The 16,752-nt window shown below is 34.5% G+C and overlaps 1 protein-coding gene across 1 annotated transcript; it reads left to right on the forward strand.

Moving 5' to 3' along the window:
* Window positions 1-7,059: 7,059 nt before the first annotated feature.
* On the forward strand, window positions 7,060-10,469 carry LOC110795516 (uncharacterized). Its single transcript, XM_022000529.2, has 3 exons — window positions 7,060-7,256; window positions 7,516-7,591; window positions 8,464-10,469. The coding sequence occupies exon 3, from the start codon at window positions 8,490-8,492 to the stop codon at window positions 10,467-10,469; it is 1,980 nt and encodes a 659-aa protein (XP_021856221.1). The 5' UTR covers window positions 7,060-7,256; window positions 7,516-7,591; window positions 8,464-8,489.
* Window positions 10,470-16,752: the final 6,283 nt, after the last annotated feature.

Below are 16,752 nucleotides of genomic sequence, written 5' to 3' on the forward strand. Positions count from 1 at the left end.
TGTAGGTATATTTAAAACTTCCCCGGTTTGAGTTTCCTTAAGTCTTCTAGCAGCCAATAAACAATCAGTTGGTTTATTAACCTCCCCAACCTATATATAAATAATATTGCTATTATTTAGTTTGGAAAACATGGTCATTAGGTCTTGGTCAGTTTCTAGTTCACAATGTTTTTGTTTAAACACATATGCAAACGAGGGGTATTTAGCCATTGGAACCCTTTTTTCCCTAGCTTTATCTTCGTACTCAATTATCAAATCAAGCCACATGACCTTATCAGTGTCATCAATAATAAGATCTACATCCTTTCCCCTATATTGGAATCTTAACATTACGTTATCAACCATTCTGCAACAACAAATCATGTACAAAATTCAGACATGAAAAATCATAAAAGACAACATGTACTCTGAAAATGGCCTATAGTACTTTGACCCTTCATATCCAGTACTAGAGATTCAAGACTTTTCTCTTTGGGGTAGTAATGTAGTATACGTTCTCTTTCATTTTATTGTAAAAAGTAAAACAATTGGTTTTTTTCCTTTCAAAAATTACTCATTTTTTGTTGTGGCTGATTGCATTTACAACAAAAAAAATTGGCCTCTGACACATGTACAAGAACAACTAGTATGATTCCTATTTGTGAATTCAATAAGATCAAATTGGAAATAAAGAAAGAGTATTTACCATTGGTCATAACACCTGATATACAAGGTGTATGATTGACAGAGAATAAGCCAAAACGCAAGACATATTATGTAAAATCAAATTCATAACTGACAGGGGAATGCTAACAAGCGCTGAAATAAAAAAATTACTAGAATATGTAAATTAATAACTGATACAGAATAATCCAAGAGTCATAAACACAGACTATGTAAATCAATAACCAATTGAATTTAAAACCCTAAAATTAAAACAGAGTGTAAACAAAAAATCCAATTGAATTTCAATTTAATTATGAAGCACAATTACAAATTAACATATAAAGGTGTAAAAGATTGTCTGACTCACATGAATTTTGTCAAAATACTTCAAATAGTTGTTGTTGCAATTATATGGTAACCCGCAATTCTCTTGTTCTCGCAATTCCTCCAAATTCCAATTGAAGAGTGAGTAGCGTAATTCCGTTTTTTATATCCCTAAATATTTTGAGGGGAAAAATTCTTCAAACAGAGAGAAGGAATCAGATTGAGAAGAGATAATTTGAATGAGAGCAATTTTGAGGAAGGAAGTTAAGGAGTTTACCTCAAAATTTTAATCGTTAAGTGCAGTGTTTGAGAAGGGGGAAGTCATATATGTGAGGGTGAGTTAGAGGGTAGGTTAGTAATTACGTGATTTAACCACACAAATCATCATTAAAGTCGTCGTAATTAGTAAATTAGAAACATAGGGCCATATTTAAAACTATGGTTTTATTATTTCCACCATTTAGAATTTGTGATAGTTGGAGGTCACCACCTAGAATTTCCCATAATTGATTTGTATGAGAAAGTGGAATATACTCCCTCCGTTTCTTTTTGATCTTCCTGTTTGGAGTTTTGGGTGGAAATTAAGAAACTGGAATCTTTTAATGATTGGGTGTAAGAGTAATGATTGGGTATAAGAGAAAATAATAAATAAATGAAGAAAGTAATAAAGAAATGAAGGAGAGAGAAGATATTTTTATGAAAGTAATAGAAAATCATAAAAGTGGGATTGGGTGGGTGAATAGGGAAATGTGATTGGGTGGGTGAATAGGCCCAGGGGCGGATTTGAAGCCTGGCCTGCCTGGGCCAGGCCCCCCCAAACATAAAAAATGAAGCTAGACTTTTCTATTGGGCCCCCCCTAAAATCTTTACACAATTCTGATTTCAGCCCAATTTATCCCTTCATATCCTTAGAAATAAAAAGATAAAATAAATAATACATTTAACCAATCCTAGGATTTCACGTAATCACGTGTATTTAGGGGTGTCAAATCGGGTCATCGGGTCGATTTCGGTTCGGGTTCATCGGTTCGGGTTGAAATCGGTTTATTTTGCTATCGGTTCGGTTCGGGTCGGGTTGAAAAATTAACGGTTCGGTTCGGGTTCGGGTTATGTGGTACGGGTTCATATCGGGTCGGGTTCATAACGGGTCGGGTGCATAACGGGTCGGGTTCATATCGGGTCGGGTTCCAATCGGGTCGGTTCATATTTGGTCGGGTCATAAACGGGTTAAGTCGGGTTCATATCGGTTCGGGTTAATATCGGGTCGGGTTCATAACGGGTCGGGTTCATATCGAGTCGGGTTCATACCGGGTCGGGTCAGATCGGGTCGGTTTGTAGTCGGGTCGTGTCAAATCGGTTCAGTTTGTTAACGGGTTTAGCCGGATTGTAATCGGGTCGGGTTCATATCGGGTCGGATTCATATCGGGTCGGGTTCATATCGGGTCGAGTTCATATCGGGTCGGGTTCATGTTTAGTCAGATCAATTATGATACAACTAATGTCAGGTTATTACTAAAATCACAATTTTCAATACGTTTATATTATAATATCTACATTATTAAAGCTAGGTGAAAGGTAAAAGAAAAGAGGTCATATAATTTGATTACGTGATTTTAACTAATGTTATTTTCTTTTTTGACGAACAACTAATGTAGTAATGTTCACTATCCAATTAATTTCATAAACTTAATTAACAAAAGTCAGTCAATGTCTTTTATTATGTCTTGTAATATTTACCAATCATATTATTCAAATGGAATCAAAATCATCTATGCCCCCCCCCCCCCCCCACCATGCCAGAGTATTGCCAAACATGTATTGATGAACTGAACTAAATACTAATAATGTAGTAATTAATAATCGATAAAGATGAATTAATACGTAATGAATTTGTAAAGTTTGTAAATACAACTTTGTCATATATTCATATTGGTTTAAACATCAGAGAGAGTAACATGTTCAACAACGAAACGAGACAAAACAACTTCAATTGTTAATGAATTAAGTCGATTCAATTAACACATAGCTTTTCGATTAGTTCTTAAGTTATAAGCTTATGACTTTATAAGGTATTGAATTATATCAATTTAGTTTAATGATCGATTAGACAATTAGTCAGTTGAATACAAGTCAACAAAAGAGTGTCAGGCTAATAAAACAATACAAATTCACGAGTTTTATAGTTTTACAACATTGTCAAAAAGTAAGGAATATAACATTCTACATTTATTACTCTAATAAGCTAATAAGTAATAACTGATGAATTAATGATAATAATTAGTTTAAACTAAAAGTCCATATATGACATAACTATAACTATGTAAGGATATAAATCTATAACGATATAATTGTGTAATTATATAAGCATATAGCTTTGTGAGGTTATTAGTTAAAACTATCTATTAATTCTATATAATTTTATGAGATTACAAGTTCACAATTATATAGCTATGTATGAAGGTAATTATATAACTATGTAAATATATATAACTTTATGAGATATAGATCGGTTTACATCTATCTAATTCTATAAGACTATAACTATACAGTAATATAACTCTAACACCAAAAAAAAAAACAGTAATATAACTCTATTGGAAATTTATCTATTAAAGAACAATATGTTAAATGAGTTTAAATGAGAACATGTCTAGTTACTTAGTCGGTTGATAAACAACAGTTCGAATACTCGTTTAAACAACGCATATTGAATTATATCTTTGATTTATAAAGGTTCAAGAAGTACAATTATTGCTTACGAGTGATCCACTATAATATATATGATATACAACGATATCAATATTACCTTAAAAATATATATATATATATATATATATATATATATATATATATATATATATATATATATATATATATATATATATATATATATATATCAATATGCTTTATACATAATTACTTTCGCAATATCAACCCAACCCGATAACCTGAAAGTTCTAAAAGAAAAGAAATTTATTTTCAAACTTATTTTCAAATTTATTTTTAAAAAATAAAGTACTAATATTTTAAGTTGGATACAAAATAAAATACTAATTTGGGTGTACTATGTACAGAGTAAATTATACGAAATAAATTATACGGTGTACTACTGTACTAGGTATTTGTGTACGTACTTTGTTTCTTGCCCTAATAAAACAATGGGCCAAGCCCAAAATCCTATTTCTAACCCTAAAATCTAATGACTATATAAGCTCCTCAAAAACCCTAAAAACTCACCCTACACTCTCTTGCAGTCATTCACTCTCTCTCAAAGATCTCTCTCTTTCACGATTCTCTCTCTCTCTTCATTTTACGGTTCTCACTCTCTTCATTTTTACGGCTCTCTCTCTCCTCTCAAAGATCTCTCTCTTCATTTTTCTGGATCTTCTTTCTCTTTTCCGGTTTATTCCTCTTCACAAGGTGATTTTTTTTCGATTTATTGTCTTATTTTTCCGATTTATGTGCTAATTTTCATGTTAATTTTATGGGTGATTTTGTGGATTTAAATTGTTGATTTTATTCGATTTATTTGATACTAATTATCTCTATTCATTTTTCCGATCTCGGGTTTCTTGCGCCGATCTCCGCCTCTCTACTCTCAACTCCTCAAGTTTTCGGCTTCCTCTTCACTAGGTGATTGTTTTCTAATTTGTTTCGATTTTTTTATTTATTTATGTGCTAATGTTTATGCATATCGATTTTCTTATTTATTTCGATTTATTTTCTTATTATTTTTGACTATTTTTTCGATTTATTTTCTTATTTTTTCTTCAAGATATGGATAATTGTTGATCTGGGTTGTTATGGGTTTAGGAATTTTAGTTTTATTCGAAGGTTTAAGTTTCTGGATTTTCGAAGCTTTGAGTTTCTGGGTTTTCCAATAAGTTTTGAAGCTTTGATTTTCTGGGTTGTTTGTTGTTTGCTCATTTTTCTGGGTGTGATTCAAAGAGACACAAGTTCAGAACTGTGATTTTAGTGATCTGAGAAACTGTGATTTTTATTCCCTTGATTTTAAGATCCAAACTGGCAGTCATTTTTTTTAAAATTAAAATTCATTGAAACTCAGATCAAAATACTCCACATAATTTATGCTTTTGTATTGTTCTTTTCCTATGATAACTAACAGTAAAAAAATAAGAAGAAAATCCTAAAGCATGAAAAACTAACGGTCAAAAGTAATAATAATAGTGTCATTACAAAAATGGGCAGCTTGTTGGACCATTGTACTTTGACGTTTCTTTTATTGTATTTGTATGAGAAAGCCAAGAAAAGTATTTTGAGTTCTGGAAATGGACATTTTACATACTTATAAGCAGGCACGTTGTTTTATGCAAAAAAAATGGCATAAAAAAGTGAAATGCCAAACATTAATATCAGGGGGATTTAGGTCTATCCAAAGTGAAATGCCAAACATTAATATCAGGGGGAGTCCAAGGTACCCTTCCTTGGATGGCACCTGAGCTTCTGAACGGCAGTAGCAGTCTAGTCTCTGAGAAGGTTTGTCATTTTTGTTTATAATAATGTCTTTGAAGGTCTAATTTCGATTTTCCTAATTTTAGTGCTGAAATTCTTTCTTTGTCTTTTTCCTAGGTTGATGTGTTCTCTTTTGGTATTGTAATGTGAAAGCTTCTTACTGGAGAAGAGCCATATGCTGACCTGCACTACGGGGCTATTATTTTTTGCTGTTTGCTCCTTGTAATGCCAATTTGGAATAGGACGTTCATTGGCTTTCTGTTTAGTTGATAGCTCACATGGGTTCAGACAAATCATTTTGGGTTTAGACTTCCTTTAGGCTGCACGGCCTTTTAATCAAGTGTAATTTGAAGTGTTATGCATACCAACAGATTTTCTACAGTAATCACTCTTATGTTTTCGAACCTCATTGGAACCTCATTGAGTTATTTTTTTTTTTGGTTGAGAAAGTTCTGTATGAACACATAGGATGATTTTTGATATTTGTAATGAACACATATTTCAATAAAGAAGAAGGAAATTTACAAATTAAGTTTCAAAAGTTGTATTATGGTAAAATTTCAGTTCGTCTTTTTAGAATTGTTTCATTTCGTAATAGATTATTATCCATGTCTATAATCCTTGAAAAGAAATACATAATACAAAATTAAAAAATAACGCATACGCCTTTAATTTAAATAACGCATACTCCTTTAATTTAAATAACGCATACGCCTCGAATAGTCTACGCATAATAAATCTGGTCGAAAATATAAATTTAGATAATTAACAAAATGATAATTACGATGAGTATTTTGGTCGCAAATATAACTATTCACGATGAGATAATAGACTCGTCGTAAAATAATATTGTAAAGTATTTATTTTCTAACATAAATACAATACTCCGTATTATTAGAATTAAAAGAACGTGTAGGAATTGAAATCTTTAATATTAGAATTTAAAATAGTTCATATAATGTATGACGAATCACATCGAGTATAGATGAATCGAGTGCCCAATTAAAAGTAAACAAATGACAACTTATAATTTGAAATGGCATATTTACATATGGTCTTTTGACAGTTTTGTTATTCAACTGTAAATAAATACGTATATGAAAGTCAAACCTTGAAACACTTATGTTTGTATCATATTTGATATTGCGGGTTATAAACGGTTTGAATTAAACGGGTTATAAACGGGTTACGGGTTGTAAACGGTTCGGGTTGTAAACGGTTCGGGTTGAAACAGTTCGGGTTGTAAACGGTCCGGGTTGAAACGGTTCGGGTTGTTAACGGTTCGGGTAGAAACAGTTCGGGTTGTGAACGGGTTTTCCCCGGGTTGAAACGGTTCGGGTTGAAATAAATCGGGTCATTAACGGTTTTCGGGTTCATTCGGTTCGGGTAGAAACGGTTTCGGGTTGATGCAAACGGTTTGTTATCGGGTATCGGGTCTTAATCGGTTTAATATTTTCGAGACGGTTCGGGTTCGGGTTGATTGTTATCGGTTCGGTTAATTTTCGGGTTCCAACTAACGGGTTATTAACAGTTCGAGTTCTTAACGAATCGGATTAACCCAGCGGGTTCAACGGTTCGGGTTGAGATTTGACAGCTCTACGTGTATTGGATTGTTGGAATACTTTTTACTTTCCCCTCTCTTCTCCAAAATAGAAAAATCAAAATTGTATAACATTTAATATTTTTTTATTTCTTAAAAATTGCTTACCATTAACCAACAAGAAGAAGCTCCAAGAACCGAAGAAGGAGAAGAATTAAAGAACCATTGTTTTACAAATTTCCAAATTTTCAATTGGGGGTATTCCTCTCTCAAGGTATGTCTATATTTTATATTTTGTTGGGTAATTATCTTTTTTATTTGAACAATTGGGAATTAGGGTATGAATTTTTTATATTGAGATCTGTTATTGGCTTGTTGATGTATTCTTAATTTATTCTTTTTATAGTTTTCTCCTATTTAATCAATTAACTAGATTATGCAATTGACAGCACTGGGTTCGAAATTTTCACCCTTGTTTGTTACTAATTTAATTTATTTTTTGTTGCTAAATTTCACCCCTTTTTTGGTTGTAGGAAGTGAGGAAGATATTCATGATTCATTGGTGAACGATGGACGATGGTCGGTGGGCTTCCAATGATACCACTAACAGTGAGTTCCTTAATATCCCTTCTTAAATCTTAATTACATTTTTGTTTCACAGTATGTTCCAAATTCGTTTTAAATTGAAAGAAAAGCACCATTCTACTACAAGTTGACATTATTTGAAAGAAAAGCAACCTGACATTGTTTATACTATAATTACACCATTATTTATTGTTTTTGTGCTATAATTACAATTTGGCCGATCCAATACAAATATACAATTGCAATAATTTTGACTATACTTTTAAGCAAATGTAAAATCTCATCACTGTCAACTAGCAAGAAGCAATTGTAGAACTCAATTTGCAATTTGACTACATTTTTTGGATTTTTGGAATTTTGGAGTAAGTACACTATACATACATATACTAGTAAACTACTCCCTTTGTCCCGGAATACTCGACCCGGTTTGACCGGCACAGAGTTTAAGACACTTGAATTGACTTATTTAATTTAATAGGTAGTAGTTGATAGTGGGGTATTATTTTAATGTAGTTAGTGGGAGGTGGGTTAAGAGGTGGGGTTGGGGGAGAGTAGGGGTTGAATTTTTAATTATTTTTTGTATGGAGTAGGGGGGTAGGTGAGTTAATAGGGGTGGAGTGAGAAATAATATAATATTGTTAGAATATTTCCATTTTTAGAAACAGGTCAAGTATTAAGGGACGGCCCGATAAGGAAAACAGGTCAAGTATTCCGGGACGGAGGGAGTACTGACTACATATTGTGAAAGTCTTTTGTTAATGAATTAATAGGAAATAGAAAAAACAGTCAGATACCCTAAGTTAGCTAAATAATTTTGGCATTTGTGTGTTTTAATAATTAAGGAGTAATGTTCTATGTATTTTCGTGTATTAAAACATGTATATTCAACCTTTCAGGTGGTTTTTGGTGATAAAAGTAGTCAATGATGGGCAAACAAAAACATATTACATCGTTTTTTAATAAACGAAAAGAGCCAGAGAAAGATACACCTACATCTAATGGAGAAAAGGGGCCTTCTAACATTCAAAGAACGAATGATGCAATTCCGTCTACTGAGGATGATAGTATACAAGAAGAAGTTCCTGCATCGCATAATATCAATATTGTAGATATTGGTCTCAATTCTCTAGAACGAGATCCGGGATTACGTCCACCAATGTGGGTTTATCCAGTTGGAAAACGAGATGAAATACGAAGAGCTTATAAGATTTTGAAGGTCTATCAACCTCGCTTGAAAAGATACCCATTGTCGGGGCAAGTACAACATCGTCGTAGTTTTCAATGTGCTTGGTATGATAAGTTTCCTGATTGGTTAGAGTACTCACCTTCAAAGGATGCTGCATTTTGTCTACCATGCTATTTATATTATGAAACACCTAATTCCCGAATGGAAACCTTCACAGTAAGTGGTTTCAAAAATTGGAAAAGGGTGAATAACGGAAAAGATTGTGCTTTTCTTACTCACATTGGAAAAGGTCCTTGCTCATCACATAAAAATGCAGTTCAATCTTTTAAAGGGATTCGGAAACAAAAAGGACATATTCGCAATGTTTTGAACAAGCAAAGTGAAGCACAAATCAAGCAGAATAGACTACGTCTTAAGACCTCAATTGATGTGATTCGTTTATTAACTCTTCAAGCTTGTCCTTTGAGAGGCCATGATGAGTCTATCCATTCAGATAATCAAGGAAACTTTCTTGAGTACAGGAAAAATTTGGCCTTGTACAATAAAGATGTTTCTAAGGCAATAAGGCAAGCTCCATATAATGCAAAATATATAGCTCCTTCAATTCAAAAAGAGATTCTTCATATTATATCTTGTAAGATTCGTAATTACATCAGAGAAGAAATTGGAGACTCAAAATTTTGTATCATTGTTGATGAGGCACGAGATGAATCAAAGAGAGAGCAAATGGGTCTTGTTTTGAGATTTGTTGATAAATGCGGGTCAATTATGGAGCGCTTCTTTGACCTTGTACATGTTTCTGATACTACCGCAGTAACCCTCAAAGGTGAGTTATGCACTGTTCTTGCTCGAAATAATTTAGCAATTGAAAATATTCGGGGGCAGGGTTATGATGGTGCTAGTAATATCAGAGGTGAATGGAATGGATTACAGGCATTATTTCTCTCTGATTGTCCATATGCTTATTATGTGCACTGTTTTGCACATCGCTTACAACTTGCATTGGTTGCCGCCTCTAGAGATGTCAGTCATGTTCATCAGTTTTTTTCTCACTTAAGTTTCATTGTCAATGTCATAAGTGCATCTCCTAAACGACAAGATGAATTGCAAACAAAAAAGGCAGCTGAAATAGAGTTCTTGTTATCTATTGGTGAGTTGGAGACTGGCAGAGGATCTAATCAAAAGTGTACTTTGAAACGTGCTGGTGATACACGTTGGGGTTCACACGTTTACTCTATTCGTAGTTTGATTAAAATGTATGATGCAATAGTGTCTGTTATGGAAAAGATTAAGGTTGATAAGTTTTGCAATAATCATCAACGTGGGGATGCGGATGGTGCTTTGGATTTAATGATTTCATATGACTTTGTATTTATTGCACATATGATGGAGAGTATATTAGGAATTGCTGACGTCCTTTCTCAGGCTTTGCAACAAAAAAATCAAGATATTGTTAATGCCTTAAAGTTAGTCTCTACTACTAAATCACTTCTTCAAAAGATGAGGGAAGATGGTTGGAGTAATCTTGTGGAGAAAGTTGGATCTTTTTGTGAACAACATGATATTTTGATACCTGATATGAGTGCTCCTTATATTGCTCGTAAAGGGAGAGCTCGACATCAACCAGATCAAGTAACAAAGGATCACTATTATCGGGTTGAAATATTCATTGCTAGTATTGATAAACAGTTGCATGTGATCAATAAATCGATTTAGTGAGAGAGCAATGGAACTCTTGAAGTTCTCATCAATGTTGGAGCCAAAAGAGTGGTTCAAAATTTTTGATGTTGATCAAATTTGTTCTCTTGCAGAAAAGTACTATCCAATGGATTTCACACCACAAGAGATTCACAATTTGAAATATCAATTAGAACACTTTATTTGTGATGCAAAGGATGATCCCCATTTCACACAGATGTCTACCTTGCAGGAGGTGTGCCAACAATTGGCAAAAACAGGATTGTCAAGGGTATTTTTTTTATTTGATAGACTAATACGTCTTATTCTGACTCTTCCTGTATCGACAGCTACCGCGGAGAGGGCGTTCTCAGCCATGAAAATTATGAAGACAAGACTAAGGAATAAGATGGAAGATGATTATCTTACAGACAGCTTGGTTATCTACATTGAGAGGAAAATTTCTAAAACATTTAGTACAAAGTCTGTTATTGATGATTTAAAATTGTTGAAAGAACGTAGGGCATTATCTTGACTAAGAAATTATGAAGTAACACACATATTTTGAAATATAAAAGCGATTTACATTATTATTATTGCGATTCTATTTATATTTGTATTTGAAATTTCATGTTATTTTTGTAGTAGTATACTAGTATTTGTGTCATTTAAATTTGCGAAGAAAATTTCCCTTGGCCCCCCCTAATAATTGGTTCAAGATCCGCCACTGCCCAGGCCCACCGCAAGGCAGGCCCAGCCCGCGCCAAGGCCATGGGAAATGGGCTGCCTTGCGTTTGTGTGTTTGTGTTCATGCACGATTCCTAAAGCTATTAGGATTTGGTATATGATTAAATTCCTAATCCGAAAAGGATAAATTAATTAATTAGAGTTCTTATAGGATTCTAGTTTAATTAATTCGTATCCTAGTAGGATTCCAATTCCCTTTCCATACCTCTATAAATAAGAGCCTAGGGTCATAATTTATAGAGACAATTGAAGTATTCAAAGGGTAAGTTTTTGAAAGAAAATTCAGCCATACACTTGCACTAACCTAGCCGAAAATCCTAGCACCTTATGGGCGATTCTAGTTGGTCAATCTTGAGGCGGATCCGGACGTACTGTGGACTATCTACGGAGGGACGACACTTGGAGTCCTAAAGGCTTGTTCTTGTTCGGTTCGGGCGCAGCTAGGGAGGGCACGCAACAAAGTGTATGCATCTAAACTATGCTAAATGATTATGTGTAAATAATATGCTTTCCTGGCTTTATGGTTTTTCCGCATGATTTATGTTTTGTCATATGAATCATAACCTAACAGTGGTATCACGAGCCTCTTATTATTTTCATAATCTAAATTGCATAAACATGGTTAAATTTCACAAATTTGCAAGGAATTAAAAGGGGTGATTAATTTTCGTAATTGTTAATTAATTGCAAATTGCGTTTATTTAATTATATGTACGCAGTTTTTTGGCAGTTTCTTCGTTACTCACCCAAATCGAGTGATTTTTGTGTCAATTCCGCATGTAAAAGGCATTCTAAATTTTTCGGCCGAACCCAGAATTCCCAAATTCGAAGCCTAACCATGACTTTTCGGAGGTTTTAGTTTTTCGAACGCAAAAGTTTGTAAATTTAAGATGTTAAATTAAGTATTTGCGATTCTTGTTGATAAATCTTGAATTTTTGATTGACATACAGTATATGTTTAACACGTTTGAATGCCTAGCCTTGTTAATTATACAACCTAATTCGTAATTATGATTAATTTGTTGAAATTCGAATAATTTAGAATTAATTTGATTTTCATAATTAATTAATAGTTTAATTAGGTATCTATGATTAAAATCCACCATAAAAATTGTTAATTTATGTTAAATTTTTAATTTTTATGACCTAGATTTGAATCCATGTTAATCGGAAATTAATTGATTAATAAATTTTCGATTTTTCGCCCTAAAATTATGAAATTAATATGTTTTATTAATTTTGAATTAAAATTTTTAAATTTTTATGAAAACGCTCATTAATGTTGCACGCACAAAGCAATGGAAGCTACGTGTTACCCTTAAGGGGTGTTGAATAGTGCGGGCACGCGACGACGAGCAAGGGAGCTCGTCGCCCGTGCGGTACGAATGCAGCGAGCAACATAGCGCATGGCGCGCGCACGAGGCAACACAACCATGCGTGTGTGCGTGTGTGCTATGCGATGGGCAAGGGCGACGATGCAATGCACGAGCGACGAGCAAGACGCGTGTGGGCAGCGATGCTGCCGCGCCACAGCGCGCCTGGCTCGCCCAGCCAGCAAGCAGAACGCGCGAGCAGGGAGCGATCCCTCGCTCGGCGCGCGCTGGCCTGCGCAGCAACACGCGACACAACACAAGGCTGCGCTCAGCGTGGCCAGCTGTGGCGTGTCGCTGTGTGTGCTTTGTGCTATGATCAATCGAACGGGGCGCGAGCCTCGTAGCTTGATGGGGCTTGGGCGCAAGCCCAAGTGCCTCGTCTCGCGACGATTGGTACGTCTTGATTTTAATTTTAATTTTCAGTTCGGAAACGATTTTAATTAATTTTAAAATTCAAAATTTAAATTGTTTTCTTGTATTTTAATTTTGAATATTATAATTATTATAAATTTTATTTATACTAATTATTTTACTAAAATTAAATCTTGAATTAATTTAAATTCGTTTAATTCAACTGAAATAAATTAAATTAATGGATTCGATTATAAATTTATATGAGCTTTAAATTTTAATAAAATTTGTATGTTTCCGGTTAGACTAGAAATACATTTTTATGTTTAAAATTAGTAAAGCATATGAATTTATTGGTTTAAGTGGGAGCATTTTAGTCATAAACTCTTGATTAGGTCTACAAATCCCTTAAGGTTAAAAAACTTGATTAGAATTAATAAGGACTAAATAATTGGTAGATTATTGGTGCCCTTGATTAATTGCTGCAAATATTTATGTGATGCATAACGTGTTTTACTAACCAACTACGTGGGACATTCATGATAATGAATGGGTGAATGGTATATATTTTATATGTACTGTTTTGCAGGTTATGAAGTGACTAGTATGGCCCAAATAGGATAGAAAATATGGTCTGCGTACCATTAATTTGAATGTAATTGGTCTAAAGTACCAAAATTGTTTTTCAATTCAAATATGGTCTGCGTACCATCAAATAGTTGTAATTAGTTTAATTATAGCTTATCCTATTTGAAGAAAATGGCGCCTCCCACGGAGATTTTAAAGACGGACTTTGAAGTTGAAGCTTCAAGATGAAGTCGGGCCATACTAGATCACATTTATCTTATGCATGTTTTAAGTTATTTATTGCTTTTAAATATGTCTTAAATATGCATGAGATCAAAGCTTGATTATGTTGCATGATTAAGGATTTTAGTTCACTTAAAATTTAACCAACATAGTAAGAGCCTTAAGTTCCAAACTTAAAAATTGAGTTAAAAGGTGCCATGCCAAAATAACACTTACTTGGATATCCTTTCTTCATCGATCTTAGTAATAGTTTTCCGCCATAGCGAGGTGTTACTTATCGATACTAAAGGGGTAAGGTACACAAATAAATTGTGAGTACATGTTAGTTTTGGTGAAACTCAACGATATAAGTAAGGAGTCCTTTTATGTCGTGGCAAAATCGATAGGTTTACCTAATAAGTTCTTAGATGTGCCTATCAACCAAGAATAGTTTCTAGACTATTAGCAAAAGGCTTTTGCTTACCTAAAAGATTTTAGAATTAAGTCTAAATACATAATGTGCTTAATTTTTCAATGGATTTTAGGATCTTGGAATCATTTTATTCACTCCTGCCAGAACACATAACTTGAATAAAATGCTTAATGAACATTGAATTATGCATGTATGCTAGAATTTAAGTTTATTAAGAGAAACTGTGAATGGTTATTTATTTGTTTATTCTTTTCAATTGTAGTTTTACTATGGCAAACAACAATCAAAACATCATCATGGGTTCTGAGCTTATGGTCAAGCTGAACCTAACGAATTTTCTTGAATGGGAAGCTAAGCTAGTTGAAATAGTCAGACTCAATGGACTTGAGTATGTACTATTACATCCCATGCCAAGCTACTATGCCAGAGACATGACTCCTGAAAGATTTTCCGCCTGGGATGCGGATCTCAAAAAGGTTATGAGTCTCATCCTGAACAATATCCCTGATGAATGGGCTAGAAGTTTTGTAGCTTATGAACCTTTTACGCTCATCAAGAATCTGAGGGATATCTGTCGTGGAAGCACGGAGGACAGGGACCTAAACGTCCATGAGTTGATTGAATCAATGTCTGGTCTAAAGGTTAGTTCTCCCAACAGGTGTTATAGGATGGAAGTCCAAGAAACACATGTTCAGCTCCTTCGCACTAAACAAAGGGTAGGCGTCCCACTAAGGTTCCATGTGGATCTTATGCTTTCATATTTTGATCGCCTAAGTCTGCTAGGAACACCAATAAGCGAAAGGATGGCAGTCTCTATCTTGCTCAATTCACTGCACAGTGGGTTTGGTCGCTTCAAGCAACTATACCTAAGTGAACCAAGAGAAGAAACATTTGCAGAATTTGTTCACCTTGTCAGAAAGGCTGAGATAATACTGGACTGCGAAGCCAAAGATTTACTCAAGGCTAAAGGGAGACCGTTCCAGAAAAGTGGAAAGTCCAAGGGCAATGCTAAATCAAAGCAGGACAAGTCCACATCAAGCTGTCTTTATTGTGATGGAATAGGCCATTACAAAAGAGAATGTCCAAAGCTAAAGGAAGATCAGAAGAACGGAACAGTCGTTCCATCTTCAGGTATTTTTGTTATAGACTGTACACTTGTTAATTCAACTTCTTGGGTATTAGATACAGGTTGTGGCTCACACTTATGTTCCAATTCTCAGGGACTAAGAAGAAGTAGAAAGTTAAGCAAGGGTGAAGTCGACCTACGAGTGGGAAATGGAGCACGGATTGCTGCATTAGCTTTAGGAACTTATTATTTGTCGTTGCCCTCTGGGCTAGTTTCGGAACTGGAAGAGTGTTTCCATGTTCCAAGCCTTACTAAAAACATCATTTCAGTTTCTTGCTTAGATGCTAAGGGATTTTCCTTTTTAATTAAAGACAATAGTTGTTCATTTTATTTTAAAGAGATGTTTTATGGATCTGCTAGATTAGTCAATGGACTTTATTTATTAGATCACGACAAACAAGTTTATAACATAAATACCAAAAAGGCCAAAAAAGATGATTCAGATCTCACCTATCTGTGGCATTGTCGATTAGGCCATATTAACTTGAAACGCATAAGAAAGACTTCAAAAGGAAGGAATTCGAGAACCATTTGACTTAGAGGATTATGGTAAGTGCGAATCATGTTTACTTGGCAAAATGACAAAGCAACCTTTCTCTAAAGTTGGAGAAAGAGCAACTGAACTATTGGGTTTAATCCATACAGATGTATGTGGGCCAATGAGTACAAATGCTAGAGGTGGTTTCAGCTACTTTATCACTTTCACTGATGACTTCAGTAGATATGGTTATGTCTACCTAATGAAGCATAAGTCTGAATCCTTTGATAAATTCAAGGAATTTCAGAGTGAAGTAGAGAATCAATTAGGCAAGAAGATTAAGGCACTGCGGTCTGATAGAGGCGTTGAATATCTGAGCTATGAATTTGATGACCATCTGAAAGAATGTGGAATTCTATCAGAATTGACCCCTCCTGGAACACCACAATGGAACGGTGTATCGGAACGGAGGAACAGAACCCTGCTAGACATGGTTAGGTCAATGATGGGTCAGGCCGAACTTCCAATAGAATTTTGGGGACATGCACTAAATACAGCTGCACTCACTATAAATAGAGCTCCGTCTAAAGCTGTCGAAAAGACTCCATATGAGTTATGGTTTAGAAAACCTCCAAAAGTGTCTTTTATTAAGATTTGGGGATGTGAAGTATACGTCAAACGATTAATTTCAGACAAACTTCATCCAAAATCTGACAAATGTATCCTTGTGGGATATCCAAAGGAAACAAAGGGGTATTACTTCTACAATACATCTGAGAACAAGGTGTTTGTTGCTCGAGATGGTGTCTTTTTGGAGAAGGATCACATTTCCAAAATGACAAGTGGGAGAAAAGTAGACCTCGAAGAAATTCGAGTCGAACAACAAACTCTAGAGAATGCTCAAGATGACATTCAAGATGAAACTCAGAGATCTTTAGAAGAATCTGGTGAGGATCATGGTCAATCTAGAGATGTAACCCCGCGTAGATCGCAGAGATATAGATCTCAACCGGAAAGGTACTTAG

The sequence above is a fragment of the Spinacia oleracea genome, chromosome 1, assembly GCF_020520425.1.
Source record: "Spinacia oleracea cultivar Varoflay chromosome 1, BTI_SOV_V1, whole genome shotgun sequence".
Classification (NCBI taxonomy): domain Eukaryota; kingdom Viridiplantae; phylum Streptophyta; class Magnoliopsida; order Caryophyllales; family Amaranthaceae; genus Spinacia; species Spinacia oleracea.

What these genes read in the sequence shown, in the direction of transcription:
- LOC110795516 (XM_022000529.2), top strand. Translation starts at nt 8,490, where the DNA reads ATGATGGGCAAACAAAAACATATTACATCGTTTTTTAATAAACGAAAA.